Source organism: Chrysemys picta, chromosome 7 (assembly GCF_011386835.1).
Source record: "Chrysemys picta bellii isolate R12L10 chromosome 7, ASM1138683v2, whole genome shotgun sequence".
Lineage (NCBI taxonomy): Eukaryota > Metazoa > Chordata > Testudines > Emydidae > Chrysemys > Chrysemys picta.
In genome coordinates, this window is record NC_088797.1 from 30,897,878 (window position 1) to 30,913,496 (window position 15,619).

At 58.5% G+C, this 15,619-nt stretch overlaps 1 protein-coding gene across 15 annotated transcripts in view; it reads right to left on the reverse strand.

The window, feature by feature from the left end:
- The window catches only part of MARK2 (microtubule affinity regulating kinase 2), a 105,706-nt gene that overhangs the window by 12,160 nt on the left and 77,927 nt on the right, over positions 1-15,619 (reverse strand). For all 15 annotated transcript variants that reach the window (XM_065552987.1, XM_065552985.1, XM_065552986.1 and 12 more), the window contains exons 3-12: positions 11,631-11,684; positions 5,438-5,486; positions 4,911-4,976; positions 4,716-4,786; positions 4,216-4,272; positions 3,729-3,965; positions 3,125-3,244; positions 1,723-1,822; positions 899-1,011; positions 439-571 (exon numbers count right to left, since the gene is read on the reverse strand). In XM_065552987.1, coding sequence (XP_065409059.1) covers positions 439-571; positions 899-1,011; positions 1,723-1,822; positions 3,125-3,244; positions 3,729-3,965; positions 4,216-4,272; positions 4,716-4,786; positions 4,911-4,976; positions 5,438-5,486; positions 11,631-11,684 — 1,000 coding nt within the window. The remainder of the gene's footprint in view (positions 1-438; positions 572-898; positions 1,012-1,722; positions 1,823-3,124; positions 3,245-3,728; positions 3,966-4,215; positions 4,273-4,715; positions 4,787-4,910; positions 4,977-5,437; positions 5,487-11,630; positions 11,685-15,619) is intronic.

Below are 15,619 nucleotides of genomic sequence, written 5' to 3' on the forward strand. Positions count from 1 at the left end.
GCTTGGTGTTCCTGCTTGCTGATGGATTCCAGCCCCCGAAGGGCGGCCCCTGCTGCTGAAAGGGGGCTGTGCTGTCACACGGCCCTGGGATCCCTGGGACCATGGCCTGAGGGAGGAGACCAGGGAGAGAGACTGCAGATCTGAGGGAAACCGCTGCCAGCCATGGCCGAGAGCAGGACCCCCTTTCTCTAGCCCTTCCCACTAGCAGAGCTCACAGCATCAGCCGCACCATTCACCATCAAAAGGGCTGCCTTGGGTCACATTGCTAGTCCACAGCAGAGCTGGGAATAGAAACCAGGAGACTCCCACCCTTCCCCGCTGTAACCACTAGACCCATCCCGTAGAGATAACTGCCAGACTAACGATCAGCTTTCCTGTTTGCCCCGGCTCAGAGGCTCCAGGGTGGCCAGTGGGGCGCTGCCTGGGGGGGCCACTTACCCTGGTCGCTGAAGCGCCGTTGCTTGGGGTTGGCCGAGACGCTGCGTTGTACCTTGTGCGAGGGGGAGGGGGCGCTACTGTTGGCCAGCTCGGCCTGAGGCCTCGGCTTCAGCGTGATGTTGTCGTTGTCCAGCTGGAAGAACAGGAGACAGGCTGGGGTTTCCAGAGAGCTCCAGGGAATGGCAGGGAGCTGGGCAGGGCATAGGGTACTGCACCAGCCTTCACTGCCAAAAGCCTGCCACCACTGGGATGGCCAGTTCCAGGGGCTCAATCCAATCGCTGCCCAGAAAGATCATTGTGGAATCACAAGGGTGTTAGAAAACAGCCCCTACCAGAGTCCGAGGCTGTGGGTTAAGATTGAGGGGTTGGGGGGAGGAGAGAGCCCAGGGCTGGGATGGCAGGGGAGCAGCTGACAGAGCCGTGTGATTGCTACTGGAGCCCACCTCCCCACAGCACCCACCTCTGAGTTCTTGTATCCCAGCAGCAGGTACGTGGCCATGACCTCGTTATACTTCTGCCCTATCAGCGACTCCTGGATCTCCTCCCGCGTGTACCCCATGGAGATCATCAGCTCTGTGGAGAAACAAACATGCCATGGTGAGGAGTCCCCTAGACACAGCCCCACACCCTGCCTGGCACAGGGGGGCACCTGCTGCTGAGCACAGGGGGAGATGGGTGCCCTGGCGCCGAGGTAGCCCACAGCCCCAGTCCAACTGTGCACAGCACCGGGTGACTGACGGCGTAGGTCCCCACTAAGGTGCCCCATCTGGGAGGTGTGTCCGGGTGATGGGCAGCTAGGGAGGGAGCAGGCCCAGGTGTTTGGCCTGGCTTGTTCTAGCTCCCAGCTGGCACTGAGTAGCTCAGTGCTTCCCATGACAAGGCTCAAAGCACCTGCTGGCACCAACTGCCCCCTAGCAGCAGGTACTGGGGGGTGACGACACTGAGCAGGGGTCAAACAGGTACAGTGGAGAACAGCCTCTGTGACAGAGCTGGGACTGAACCCAGGAATCCTGGCTCTCAGCCCCCACTCCACTCCCAGAGCTGAACACAGGCATCTGGATTCTCAGCTCCCTCTAGTCACGAGCCCCCACTGCCTCTCCAGCAGAGCGTCTTGCACCTCTCCATTATCTCTCGCCCCACTGCAGAGGGGGAGCCGTGTACACAGGGCGGGGATGGGGAGCATTGAGGCCTAGGCACAGGCAGCACCGCTGGCTTGTCTGCTCTCTCCACAGCCAGTTCGGGGGGGCCCAAGCTGCCATGCCCCCGGACGCTCCGGTGCCGTACCTGTCCGCCGTGGGTCCTTGTAGTCAGGGAGGGGCTCCACATAGGGCTTCAGCTCGTCGTCCTCATGCCCCACATTCATCCAGCGGTCTTTCATGATTTGCTGCAGTGGAGAGGGGGAGTCAACAAAGGGATGGGCAGAGGACACCCGGGGATGCAACATTCACCTCGACCCCCGTTGTGCAGCCATTGAAGGAACCCGCCTCCCCCCAAGTGCGTCAGGCACCCAATGGGCCCAGCACTGAGAGGGATTTGGGCCTTCCTCAGGAGCATCAAGGTACAGGCCAGTGCTGGAGAGAGGATCCTAGGCCAGAGGGGCCAATGGGTCTGATTAGGGGGTGGGGAGGGGAGGGATACTGGACTGCACGGGCCCATGGGTCTGACCCAGAGTGGCAGGGACTGGGGGGATGCCAGGCTGGCTGGGGCCCATGTGTCTGATCCACTGTGGAGAGGGTGGGCAGATATAGTGAGCTGGCTGGGCCCATGGGGAAGGAGAGGGTGTAGGGTGACCAGATGTCCCGATTTTATAGGGACAGTCCCGATTTTTGGGTATTTTTCTTATATAGGCTCCTATTACCCCCCACCCCCATCCTGATCTTTCACATTTGCTGTCTGGTCACCCTAAGAGGGAGGGATATACTGAGCTGGCTGGGCCCCATGGGCCTGACCCAGAGTGGCAGGTACTGGTCCCATTGGCCTGGTGACAGAGGTGAATGCTGGGCTGGCTTGGCCCATTGGTTTGATTGGGGAGGGGGGAATGCTGGCTTGGATGGGTCCATTGGTTTGATGGGGGGGGAGGGGATGCTGGGTTGGCTGGGCCCATTGGTTTGATGGGGGGCAGCTGCTGTTGCTGCAGAGGGGAGGAGCACTGAGGGAGGCAGGCAGGCTCCTAGGCCATGTCTGAGCATTGCCCCCGCCCCATTCTGCCTAGGCACAGGCAGCACCGCTGGCTTGTCTGCTCTCTCCACAGCCAGTTTGGGGGGTGGGGGGAGGCAAGCTGTCATGCCCCCGGAACGAGAGAGGCTCCCCTTGGAGCCACCAGGCAGTGGGCCCCGAGTGCAGCCTTCGGCGGGGCCTTTGCCCCTGTGCTAGCTCCAGGCTGGGGAAGGGGCACTACAGAGAGATCAGAGTGCTCTGTTCCAGAGCGGGGTGGGGTGGGGTGGGCCTGGCAGCAGGAACTCCCGCCTTTGCCAGGCCCTCCCACCCTCTCCACAAACTGCTCCCCACAGAGGAGGCCCACAGCGCTGAGGGCATACAACAGCTCCCAGCTCCGGTATCAAGCCAGACCCCCCCCGGGCCTGTGCCTAGTCTGGGAACACCCCAACTAGCGCAGTGGGAACAGCCAACTGTAGCACAGGAGACACTGCTGGGATGCGCTGGCAGGACCCCCTTGCCCTCCAATCACCTCTAAAGTGCCTCTCTTGCTAGGGTTGAGAATGAGGAATTTCTTCAGCAGGTTCTCACAGTCCGTGGACATGTAGAAGGGGATCCGGTACTTGCCCCGCAAGACCCGTTCCCGCAGTTCCTGGGGGGAAAGGAAGGGTCAGCAGGAGAGCACAGAGGGTGGGTGCACGGAGACACACGTGAGCACACACAATGTCCCCACACACAAACCCCAACTCTGTGATGCAAGGAGAGGTGCAGGATGTGATTATCCTCATTAGGCAGACGGGGGAAAAAAACCCAACAACTTACCAGGGTCAGACAAGTCAGGGAACCAAGAACAGAATCCAGGGCTCCTAGCTCCAAGTCCCCCGCTCTAACCACCAGACACTTCGCCCCTACCAGAACAGGGAGCAGAACCCAGGAATCCCAGCCCCCTGCTCTACCCATTCCCTGTGGTAGATCTAGGAACGGAACCAGGAGTCCTGGCTCCCACCCCTACTCGGGGTGCGCACGGTGGGTATGGAGGCTCCCAGCATGCCCAGTGCACGTTGGGGGGGAAAGGTGCCAGGGGCTGATTGGGGGAAACCGCCGGTGGCAGAGGTGGGGGTGCCGTGCCCACTCACCTTGAGGTTCTGCCCATCAAAGGGCAACGAGCCGCTGACCAGGGTGTACAGGATGACCCCCAGGCTCCAAACGTCCACCTCGGGGCCGTCGTACTTTTTGCCCTGGAAGAGCTCAGGCGCAGCATAGGGAGGGCTCCCACAGAACGTGTCCAGCTTGTTCCCGAACGTGAACTCGTTGCTGAAGCCAAAGTCGGCGATTTTAATGTTCATGTCGGCATCAAGCAGCAGATTCTCGGCCTGCAGGGTACGAGCAACATGGCAGGGGGGGTCACTGCTGCCTGGGCATCCCTCGCAGGGTAGGGAGAGAGGACAGCCAATGGGGCTGTGAGTTGGGATGAAAAGGCATTGGCAAAACTGAGTGCGAGTCCCATGCCAGTTGAGGGGAAGGGATCAATGTAGTGGGAGCGGCACCTTGAGGAGCAGGGGGAGCAGATCTGAACAGGGGCTCTGGCAGCACCACGCCCTGCTGAGAGAGAGTGTCTCTTACCTTCAAGTCTCTATGTACAATGAACTTCTGGTGACAGTACTGCACAGCAGACACTATCTGGAAGGGAAGAGAAGATCAAGATGCGGGGGGTGGGTCTTCACGACAGAGCTGCCCGTGCGGGGAAAGGGACGCAATCACGCTTCACAATCCACCTATGTCCCCTTCAGCCTCACTGTACAGCTCAAAAGGACAGCTGAGCCCCGCTCCCCCCACCTCAGGTGTCCACACGGTGCCCACCTTCATGCTATCTAAGCACACTGGCACCACTACAGACAGAGAGGAGAGTGCCCTCTACACAGCCGCCAAAATTTCCTGCTTCATCCCAGGGCTTCACAAGGCTAAACCCTGCTTTGGTCGGACTCTCCCTCAGCAGCCTTGGGCTTAGCGGGGTCACTGTCTCAAGTGGCCTCTAGCTCAGAGGCTGTGTGCTAATGCCCACACAACGCCCAGCACCCCTGCACCAGGGGTCAGGGCCCCGTGTCACCAGGAGCAGAACTAACCTGTCGAAATTTTGCCCTGGCTTCTTTCTCTTTCATTCTTCCATGGGCTACTAAGTAGTCGAACACCTCACCTGCAGGGAGCGACAGAGACGTTACACGGAGAAGGGTGTGGGCCTGAGCCCCCCAGAAGCCTTTGCTCTGGCTGAGGGCAGGAGGGTGTTATGGATGCCCCTTCCCAGCCCAGCGGGCACCTACCCCCGCTGGCGTACTCCATGACGAGGTACAGTGTCTTCTCCGTCTCTATGACTTCAAATAATTTAACTGCAAGACACAAAACGGGGAAGTGGGTGTCCTAGGGGTTGTGGAAGGCTGGCTGCATGATTGGGCTGATGCTCCCCCTACTGGTGATGGCAGGAGGCTCACGGGGCCAAACTTGGTGTAGGCACCAACCCACTCACATTAACTGAAGTTGTGCCCACTTGGGCATCCAGTGCTGGCATTAGCTGTCGTGCCCGGATCAGCGCTGGGAGCTCTCCAGGTGGCCGAGCACCGCAGCCCAGAACTGCTACAACTGCAAAGAGCATGAAATCCAGCTCACCAGAGCTTGGGGTATGTGGCTCTCCAGCCCTGAGGGTAGAAGCTGTCTGGGGCATTTCACCCTCACCAGCTAGAGCCTGCCTTCCCCACTGGGGTGGGTGGGAGCTTGCCCCTGGGCATCCCAGCCATCCCTCTCCCAGGACGAGCGAGCCTGGGACTGGGACAAGCTGTGTGCACTGTCTCACCTATGTTGGGATGATTCAAAACCTTCATTATTCGCACTTCCCGGAAGAGCTGGAATAAAGCAGAGATGAGAGCACACAGCTGGAGTTAAACAGCAAGGGAAGCCCAACAGTACGAGGCCAGCGTATCCCAAAGGCCCAGACCCCTACTCTAGGGGTCACTGCACAGAGCCAGGACCCTTGAGATCAGGCTGGAATAGGGTGGCCAGCCCAAATAGCCACACACCCCCATAGGCCCATCTGCCTGTCAATAGCTGAGGATCTCCGAGCACTGTCATAGGAGGCAAAACTGACTTGCCCAAGGCCACAAAGGCAGAGCAGGGACTGGAACTCAGGAGTCCTGCCTCCCTTCCCCAGTCCCAGGTTTCAGCTCCTAGGGGAGGCTGCTGCACTGCAGAAGGGTCTGAAAGCTACCTTGGAAACGGGAAGCAGAGGGACAATGCCCCCCTAACAGGGCTGCTGAGCAGCTTAGCATATGTTTGGACAACACAGCAATTCTGTTAAGTGGGAGCGCGTTACCCCTCCCCTGGGGTCAGGTCGGAATCCCCACCCCAGATTACAGATCTTGTTACTGTAATCCATTAATTAACAAAGCAATCCGCTTGTGTGTAACCAGCTGGGGTAATCGGGCACCAAGACTGAGCCTCCTGCCACCTTAGCTGGGCTAGGTGGACGCGCCCACAACAAGAGAGACACCAGAGCACCTCACACAATTATGCTAATAATCCCTGGCTCTTCTATAGTGCTGCCCATCCGCAGAGCTCAAAGTGCTTTACAAAGACAATCGGTATCACTATCCCTATTTTACATATGTGGAAACTGAGGCACAGAGGTCACAGCAGAGCTGGGACTAGAACCCAGAAGTTCTGAGTTGTAGGTTAGTGCTGTAGCCACTAGGCCACCCTGCCTCAAAGTTACTGTGACACAGGAGGGTCTCAGCTGCTTAATTCAGAAGGGAAGGGATCACATTACCCTCTGCCACGCAGAGCAGAGGTACGCTAACTCTCTCACCTTCAGGCGGCTGGTCATGGGCAGGCGTCTGCAATGTGTGTCCCCCCCCCCCCCCCCCCCATAAAAGAGAGAGAGAGAGAACCCAGCACAAGCAATTATCCACCAGGAGATTGAGCTTGGACTGGAAATGAAGTTGTCTCAGGGGATGCCACTTCATCCAGCACCTTCTGCCACAGAGGAGCCCAGAGCTGCCCCGGGGCAATGCTGATGAAATGCAGCCATCTCTGGTGTGGAGAGAGTCAGCTGCCAGCACAGGATTTTGGGGCCTGATCTCTCTTGTGATGGGAAGCACGGTGCAGAGTAGACAGGGCCTTTGTGGGTGATGCCCCTGCATGTCAGCATGTGAACACTGGCTCCCTGAAGCATCTGGCTCTGTGGGTGAGCATCAGGTCATGCTGAGCTGCTGCTCTGTGTACCATCAAGGGCTCAAGGGGAAACTGTCTGGCAGTGCTCCGGGGGCTGAGAGTGGGAGCAGGTGTGGGTCTGAGGGGTTGGCTCCTCTGTATCCTGTCTTGAGCCAGAGCATTGCTACCTTTTGCTGAGGGTAGGGTGGGGCTTGAGGAGCTGTGTCTGCCGGGGAGCCCCATGGCAGATATCCCATGGAGGGAAGGGGCTGGAGTTGACCCCTTGCCTTGCACAACCCACAGGGGCAGCATTGCCATGCTGGCATCTGCCCAAATCCTGACCCAGGTGGGTGGGGCCACAGAGGAAGCACTGGGATGGGCCCCAAGCTGAGGCCAGGCCGCAAGGCCCCCGGGGTCTGGGATTTGCCTGGATATCTGTCAGGCTTCGGAGGGGGCCATGTTTTAGGTGCTGCCAGCCTATGGGGTATGCTTGGACTGAGTGCCCAGCCTAGCAGGAGAGGGGAAGTGGTCGGGATGTGGGGCTGTCTCCCCCCTTCCACACACAGCTTCCCTCCACCCCTCAGCTCTGCCTTGGGCTGACCCCCCTTCACTTAGCTATCCCCCCCAAGGCTCTGCCCAGGGGCTGAGCCCTTGTCCACACATGGGCCCCAGCACTGTTCTCCCAGCTCTCTCTCGGGAAACAATGCCAAGTGTCTGACTAACACTTGCCTTGTTACCAAGGCAACGGGCCACAGACAACCCAGAGCTTTCTCCTCCGTTCCTTCCCTTCACGTCTTGGCTTGCAGGGACGCCCACTCGGCATCTTCCATGCCCCTACTCGCTCAGCCTCCCTGTGTGTGGGGAAGTAAGGGGGGAGCTTTTCCTTTCCAGGAGGATCTGTGAGTTGGGCTAATTTGAGGTCAGTCTCTGGAGTCTCAGGCCTTTGCTCAACTTCCTGCGTGACACGGCTAGGTGGACGCGGTCCACTTGCAGGCCATGGGAAAGCAGGCACCCTTGCCCCTTCCTCAGGGGGCCTGCCGCCAGCTACAAACCCTCCTGAACAGGGGAACTGCCTTCCAGCATACAGCACATGGTCCTACACGGGGCAGGAGAACACTGCGCTGGTGCCTCTGACATTGGCAAGGAGGGCCCAGGGCAGGGCTCCAGGCAATTTGGCCGTGGGTCCGTGAGAGCTGCTGCAGGGACTGTGCTCTGGCCATTGGAGCAGTCAGGATGCCTGTGATCAGCTTCATGCTCTGGAAAGGAAGTGGAAGCTAACGGAGAGAGCAGGGGACTGATGAATTTTGGGTCTGTATCTCAGTTTCCCTCTGGGGAGCGAGGGGGATACCTTCCTGCCAGGGAAGAACCCTGAGGCTTTCAGGATGCCATGCTGAGTGCTACCCTGCTCCTGGGCACAAGCCTGGCAGCATGCACCCAGGTCCTGCAGTGGGCAAAGTGAGGCCCCATCCCAGGCCCTGTTTTCTGCATCACAGCTTCCCTTGGGCGACTGGCGGGGACGTGACAGAGTGATTTCCAGGAGAACCCTCCCTCCCGCAGCTGGTAGCGCAGACGCATCCCGCCCCCTTCCCCGCGTCCCAAAACCACAGCAATTAAACGGTCTGTGGGCTCCCTAATGACCATACATGGGAGAGAGCTATAAATACCTCCCCAGCAAACATCTGGAGACTGAGCCAAACTGAAAACTGGCAGCCAGATGTTCAGACGCCACAGCTGCTTGCACAGAGTCAGTCACTCCGGCTGCTGGACTGTTAGCTCCTAGCCGGGTGCCCTTCGATTCACTTGATCCACAAATGCCCCACAATGGTGCGAGTATGGTCAGGTGTGAAACCGAGGAGCTGTCTACTTGGGTTCCTACCCAGCCAGGATGCAGTGACATGTATCTCCCCCCTTGCCCTGAAGAATCCTCAACAGCTTCCCAGATGGTCCACTGAGCTGAGAACACACTGCTCCCAGAGATCTGCACTGGCTCCCGGCTAGCCCGGGACACCGGTGAGCTGAGAACACACTGCTCCCAGAGATCTGCGCTGGCTCCTGGCTAGCCCGGGACACCGGTGAGCTGAGAACACACTGCTCCCCGCTCCCCAGAGAGCTGTGCTCGTTCCCAACTAATCTGGGCCACAGGTGAGCCAGTGCTCACTAGATCTTGGTCACCCATTGAGCTGCAGTCTAAGACAGCAGCAAGCCTCTTTGTAGGCATTATTCCCCAACGTCCTGCTCTTGGAAGGGGCTCTATTGAGGCTTTACAGCAAAAGGCTTTTCCTCCAGCAACCATCTGTCATCCCCACCTCCATCTGGGGCTGGGGTACAGCCAAGGATTTAGGGATAGCTTGGGCTAAACAGAGCAGAGAGAAACAGGAGGGGATCAGCTCCGCTCTCCACTCATGGCCACAGGGATGCCTCCACCAGCCAACGTGGAGACTCTAAGTGGATGAAATGGTGCAAACCTCATCGGGACTAGTCAGCGAGGGCATCCCCTCTGTATTGGCTCGCGAGCCTGGACAGAGCCTTCCAGCAGGACAAGGCACGTCTCTCTTCAGAGAAAAGCAGTCAGGGCACCAAAAGCCATAGGTGCATGCCCTGATACTGCACCAGAAGCCCGATGCGTTACCCACTATGCCACAATACCCTTCCCATAGGAGAGCTCCCCTCCACACATCCCATAAGCCACTGCTCAACACACAGCTGCTCCCCAGGGTCAGTCATGAGGCTTTGTGCTTAGACTATAACCTCTCTGGGGCAGGGACTGTGTCCATCATGAGTCTGTATGGTGCCTGGTGCAGCAGGGCTCTGACCTACCAGAGTCCCCTACAGGACACCATAGTAAACAATAAGGCAGTGAGCAGCTGGGCTGGTGAGAAACCCCCAGGAAAGAGCTCCAGCATCCCCTCCAGCCTCAGCTCCACCCCACCAGGGCTGAGGCCGGGCCCAGTGCACCAAACTGCCTTGTGACTTGGGAGCACACTGGGCAGGGAGGGGTTAAATGAAGCGCTGGCACCCATGCAGGAGGCCGAGGGCTGAGCTCACCCTCACCCACTAGACACCCCCTCCCAGGATGTGCCCAAAGCAGAGCCCAGAGCCTACGAGCTGGAAAGGCTGATTTTGGAGGTGGGCGCAGCTCTGTGCTGGTTGCCAGGGATGCGACGGTTGCTATGGCTGGCTTTAGAATGGGGGGGAGGGATTCCTCTGCAGGGTGCTCTGGCTTCCTGGGAGAAGGCACCACATGCTTATGCCTTGAGCTGGAGAATCCGGGGACCAACGTTCATAGGGGCAGGAGATGGCAGGGATCACTCCTCCACAGCTGGCCAGGTGCATTATGAGGCAACACACAGCTCACCTGGGCCACATGCCTGGTCTCACATGGCAGGAGGCTGGGGGGTGGCTGGAAAGCTCATGAGCACACATCTTCCAGCTCCCTTTATTCAAGCCTGGCTGGGGAAAGCCTCCACTGTACCTAGGGCTGGCATTCCCCTGGCAACAGGGCCCATCCAGTGAGGGGCTCCGCATCCTCCACTCCAGTGGGACCCAGCCCATGGCAGGTGGCTTGGTATAACCAGAGGTGGTGCTGGGAAGTGGAATGAAGGCCTGATGAAGATAAGGGAGACCTACATCTCGGTGGGGAGGGACACACGAGGGGGTAGTGGGGGTCACTGAGGTAAGGTGGCTCCAGGAGATGCATCCTGACATGGGGAGAAATGGGATAGAAGAGGCCTCATGGTCCAGGCCCCACGCCAGTCCCTCCCTGGGTGTTCACATACCCTGAAAGCTGCAGCGGCTGCCAGCTCAGCCGCTTTGCTCAGGCTCTGTTGACAAGGCTGCATCAGCGGCTGCCAAGCCATGCAGGGCTGCTGGTGTCAGGCTCTGAGTCAAACAGGACATGGAGTAGTCTGGGCACAGAGTGCTGCACCTCCCGCATGGCCTTCTGGTGACCCATGCGGGCGGAGGATTGGCGACAGCCTTGGCCATTTGGAGCCCGACTCCTGCAGGAGCTGGGGGTTATCTGCTGAGCGGGCAAGAGGAGCAGTCACACCCCAGAGCACACTGAAGGGATCTGCTGGCATGGGCTCCCTGCCCCACTCACTTCCCACAAGCAGAGCTGTATTTCTTTTGGGGGGGGGGGGGGAACGGGCACAGGGTCAAGCTTCCGGGGCGGGATATTCTGTGCCTATGGACATTCATACCCCCCACCACCACTCTACGGAGCCCATTAATGACACATCATGACCCCCTGGTGCCATGGCAAGGCTGACTGACCTCCAGCCCTCAGCAGGATGGAGCATTGGGTGTCCCACTGCTTAGCTTTGACCTCATGGGGCACAGCTCTGTGGTGTCACTCAGCCAGTACTTCAAGAAGGTAGGCAACATGTAGTCTCTCCCATTATACTTAGGCAGAGCAGGTCGGAGCTGGGAGTAAAACCCAGGAGTCCTGGCTCCCAGCCACCCCCGTAACCCACTAGACCCCACTCCCGTCCCAGAGCTGGGGACAGAACCCAGGAGCCCTAGCTCCCAAGTCCAATAGTTAGAGCAGAAGCACAACACACCTTGCCAGTTATGCTGGCAAACTGAACCCTTGGAACTTGGTTGTGCTATCCCAGGGACCCCCACGCTCCCAATCCCCCATGCAGGCAGGTGGTTGGACAGTGCAGGGCTCAGAACACAGCACGAGCAGCTGGGCAGAGATTTTACTCTGTTTAATTCAGAGCATCACCATGACAGTGAAGGGCGTGCTGGGGGTGGTGGTGGTGGAGGGGCAGTACTTAGAGCACCTCCTGCTGTCAGGGTGCTATGCCCACATCTGAACATAGCAGAGACAGGGCCCTTACCTTCTGCAGGCTTGATGAGTTGAGCTGCGTCTTGTCAATGATTTTCACAGCCACCTGGATGGGGAGAGAGAGGAGCTCAGTTATCTCTCCCATAGTGTTGGACAAGCTGGAGCAAAACATGCCCAAGGGAGAATCCTAGGCAGGTGCAAACAAGGATGGAGGCCCCGACAATCCTCAGGCTGGCTGTTCGCTGCTGCCTCTGCCGCCCCGGTTAACGACAACGCGTCTCTGTTCCGCCGAGCTCCCCAGCGGGCCCAGCACAGGGTTGGCAGCAGGCCAGCGGGCAATTTACAGCCTTGGGAAAACTCAGATTATAGGCCAGTGTGTGTCAGACCGACTGTGGGGGCGGTTCTTCATCCTGTCTCGAGGACTTGAACCAATCGGGTGCGAAGCAGTGACTGTGTCACACTGGAACACGTGGCAGGTTCCTGGAGTCGGGCAGGGAACCTGCAGTGAATGGTGTTCAACTTGGATCCTTTTGAGAGAGCCAAATGAAGAGCCCAGACCTGCTGGCTAATCTCACAGGTGGCAGAGAGCTAGCACAGCAGCAGGTTCCGCGAGCAGCGTGTGGTAGAGGGCTCCAAAGAGGCTAGCGAGCTGGGCTGGGATTAGCCGGCTTGGGCCAGTAACCCACAACTGGGGGATGGCACTCAGTGAGGATAGTGGGGAAGGTATTTCCACCTTCCCTCAGGTACCCAAGCTTGGCTCTCACTGCTTGACAGGCCCTTGTTGCCCCACCTGTCACGGCTTTGTCCACATACACACTCCCCAACTTGCACTCATCCCCTGCGTGGAGCCTTAGATCCATTTAGAAATGGCTGAAGCTAGATCAATCTAAGGCAACCTGGTGCATACATAAGCACTGAGACAGAACCCCCACCACCACCCCCAAGACCCAGTAGGACCAGGAAAGGCAAGACACGTGGAAGAGTTTCAGCAGGTATCACCCTTGGTCATGATGCTAATCTGGAGTCCTGGGCTTTGGCAGATGACAGATGTTGTTCAAACACTTCCTCATGGGCGCTAAAGCCTATGGCTTCTAAAGTCTTTACAGCAAACACACCACTGGCTACGAGCTGGCCAGTGCGAGCCACTGACTACAGCAGCTCCACTGCAAGCCAGCATGTCAGGAAAATACAAGTCTCCCAAAAGGGAGCTCTAGCTCCCTGAGCCCCATTGAACTATGATCCAGCGAAGGGACAGCCAGCTACCACTTCAGCCAACCAGGACCCACAGGGTAATGCAATCCCCCTTTTCCTCCAGCAAACCTACCCCAACACTTCATCCTCCCTTGGATCCTAAACCCTCTGCTGCGTGCAAAGCAGGGAGGAATAGCTTGCTGCCGCCTCTCCCCACCCCCCTCACAGCCAGGGACACACACAATAGCAGAGCCTCAGTGCAGCTGTAAAAACCCAGCTAGCCTAGCAGCACCACAGCCCGCAACCCTGCCAGGCCCCTTTAACTCTTCCCCGAGACCAGAGTTCAGTGGAGACACTGAAAGGGCTGGAGGGGTTAGGTGGAGAGCCAACAGGCTAAGCCAGGGCTGGACAGGGGCAGCAGTTGTTTGAGCACGTGTGTTGAAGGGCATTATGGCAAAGGGAGAGAGGGTCAAATGATGGGTCAGATGTGAGGGGGTTAAAACAGACCAAAGAAAAGGCTAAAACCTGCTGGGAGCCAGATCTGTTGGGCTGTGAAACTCTCCCAGGGGATGTAGTGGGAGCCCCGTGGGTCAGGACACTTAGACAAGGCATTGGGGACGATCCTGCGCTGACTCCCAGGGATGGATGTGGCTCACAAGGGGGATCCCAGCTAGGTCTCACAGCACTGACCTGCAGTGCTGACCTGGATCAATCCCTCCCACCAGTCTGGACAGGGGTTAATGCTAGGAGGCAGCATGTGCTGAAGTAGGACAGAGGGAGGGCTCTTCAGAGCCAGGGGAGCATGCCTTCCTGGCTTCCACGCTTGCACTCGGGCCCATCAATCAGAATGAGAAAACCCCTCCTCTTCCTGCAGCCCCCCCTCCAGGAACTATTCCCCCCCCCCCCCCAGTGGAAGCCCCTTAGTGCCCCTCACACAGACCCTACTCTGGTAGTTGGAAGGGGCAGGTAAGCTAGGCTGGTGTTAACTGAGCACCAAACCCAGTGCTCTGGGCTGCAGCATAGGCAGGGCAGGCTGCAAACACAGATGCCCTCCAAGGGCAGCCTCAGCAGTGACAATGCTAACAGAGCTGTTGGGAAACAGGCGCAGGCTTCAGGCTGGAGATAACCGGCTTCTTCAGCCTGTGCAAACACCAGGGCCCTGTGAACAAACCGGTATTTCCACACTGCCGCCAAGGCTTATTTACAGCCTACAGAGCTGGGGGGCGGAGAAAGGACGCTCACCCAACGCCCTGGCCCTGCCGCTGAGCCCATGGGAAACTGAATCCAGCTGATCCATCACTTCTCTGGTATTTCACACCCTCCTGGGAGTCTGAAGAGGAAAATGCCCCCATCTGGCTGGCTGCCCTTTCCTCTTCCCGCCATCCTGAAGAGGGGCAGCCAAGCAGAGCTGCTGTATGAGGGGCAGGGGGGAAGCAGAACCACCCATGATCTGCTGGGTTCTGTTTGCTCCCTATCCTGGGAAAAACATGGTGGGACGGGGCCTGCTCTGTTCCTGTGAAAAATACACATGTGCTCAACCAACGAACACCCACAAACCTCCCCAAAGAAGAGGAAACAATGGCACCTGCCCTGGCTCCTGGTGTGGAGCGCTGCCTGGCTGAGCTGCTCTCGGGGGCGGGGCCCCAGCCTCTCAAGGAGCCAAGAGCCGCCTGGATCACTCCCCGTTTGTTCGCCCCACTCTGCCCCCAGGGCCCTTCCCGAGGCTGGACAGCCCCTTCAGCAGTGCAGCCTGTAGGGCCTGTCCTAGAGGGGCGGGATGGGAAAGCCAAGCAGCCACATGGCTGGGTTCTTCCACCCTCCTGCAGCCCTTCGGAACAGAGCAGGATTCTAGCACATTCCTACAAGCACAAAAGGCTTTAAGGCAGTGGGATAAACCTGCCTGACCCCTGGTTAGGATTCAGGGCTGCCTCTATAACGGCCCAAGCGGCTGCAGCAGAGCCACGTGCTGGGGTGCATCTGTTGCCATCTGCTCCGGGGAGTGGGAGCCTGGGCTGGGCGCCTGGCAGCTTGGCAATGAACGGTACTTGGCATTTCCGAGTGCACACGCTTGTTCTGGGTTGGAGGCCTCACAGACTTGCAAAGCGCTCCAAGCAGGAGGGAGCACAACATGGTGGCTCAAGTGCAGGGCTGAGAGGGTACGTCTACACTGCAGTTAGCCACCCTTGGCTGGCCTGTGCCAGCTGACTTAGCTTGGGCTAATAAGCTGATTAAATGCAGTGTAGCTGTTCGGGCTCTGACCTCTGGGACCCTCCCATCCCACAGAGAGCCTAGACTACAGCCGGAGTCTGAACGTCTACACTGCAATTAAACAGCCCCTTAGCCTGAGCCCTGCATGGGCCAGCTGCGGGTTTTTAACTGCAGTGTAGACATAACGGTGAGTCAGGAGACCCAGGTTCTGCCTCCCCTGGTACTTCAGCTTACCCATTTGCCAGAGGGGGCAACCCCCCCCGGATGTGGCGCAGACTCTGCGCGGCAGCACATCAGACCCTGGAGAAAGGCCCCTGGGGCTTTTACAAAGAAGGAAATGGAAGCAGAGATGGAAAGGACTTGCCCAGGGTCACAGTAGCAAGGCCAGGTGCTGAGATTCCCCTTGGCTCTAGCCACTAGGCATGGGGTCATAACAAAATAGTCAACAGAGGGGACCAAGCCTTAGAGAGATTGTCACATGGACACTCCATCATCGCAAAGCACACCCCCCATCCCATTGAGCCCCATCCCCCAGCAATGCCGCCCTGGGAACATCTGCCCTGGCCTCTATCCTGCATCCCAGCCTGTGGGCTTGGCCTCACACCCTTTCCATTTAGGTGCTGCTCCCCCTCCTCCCTACCC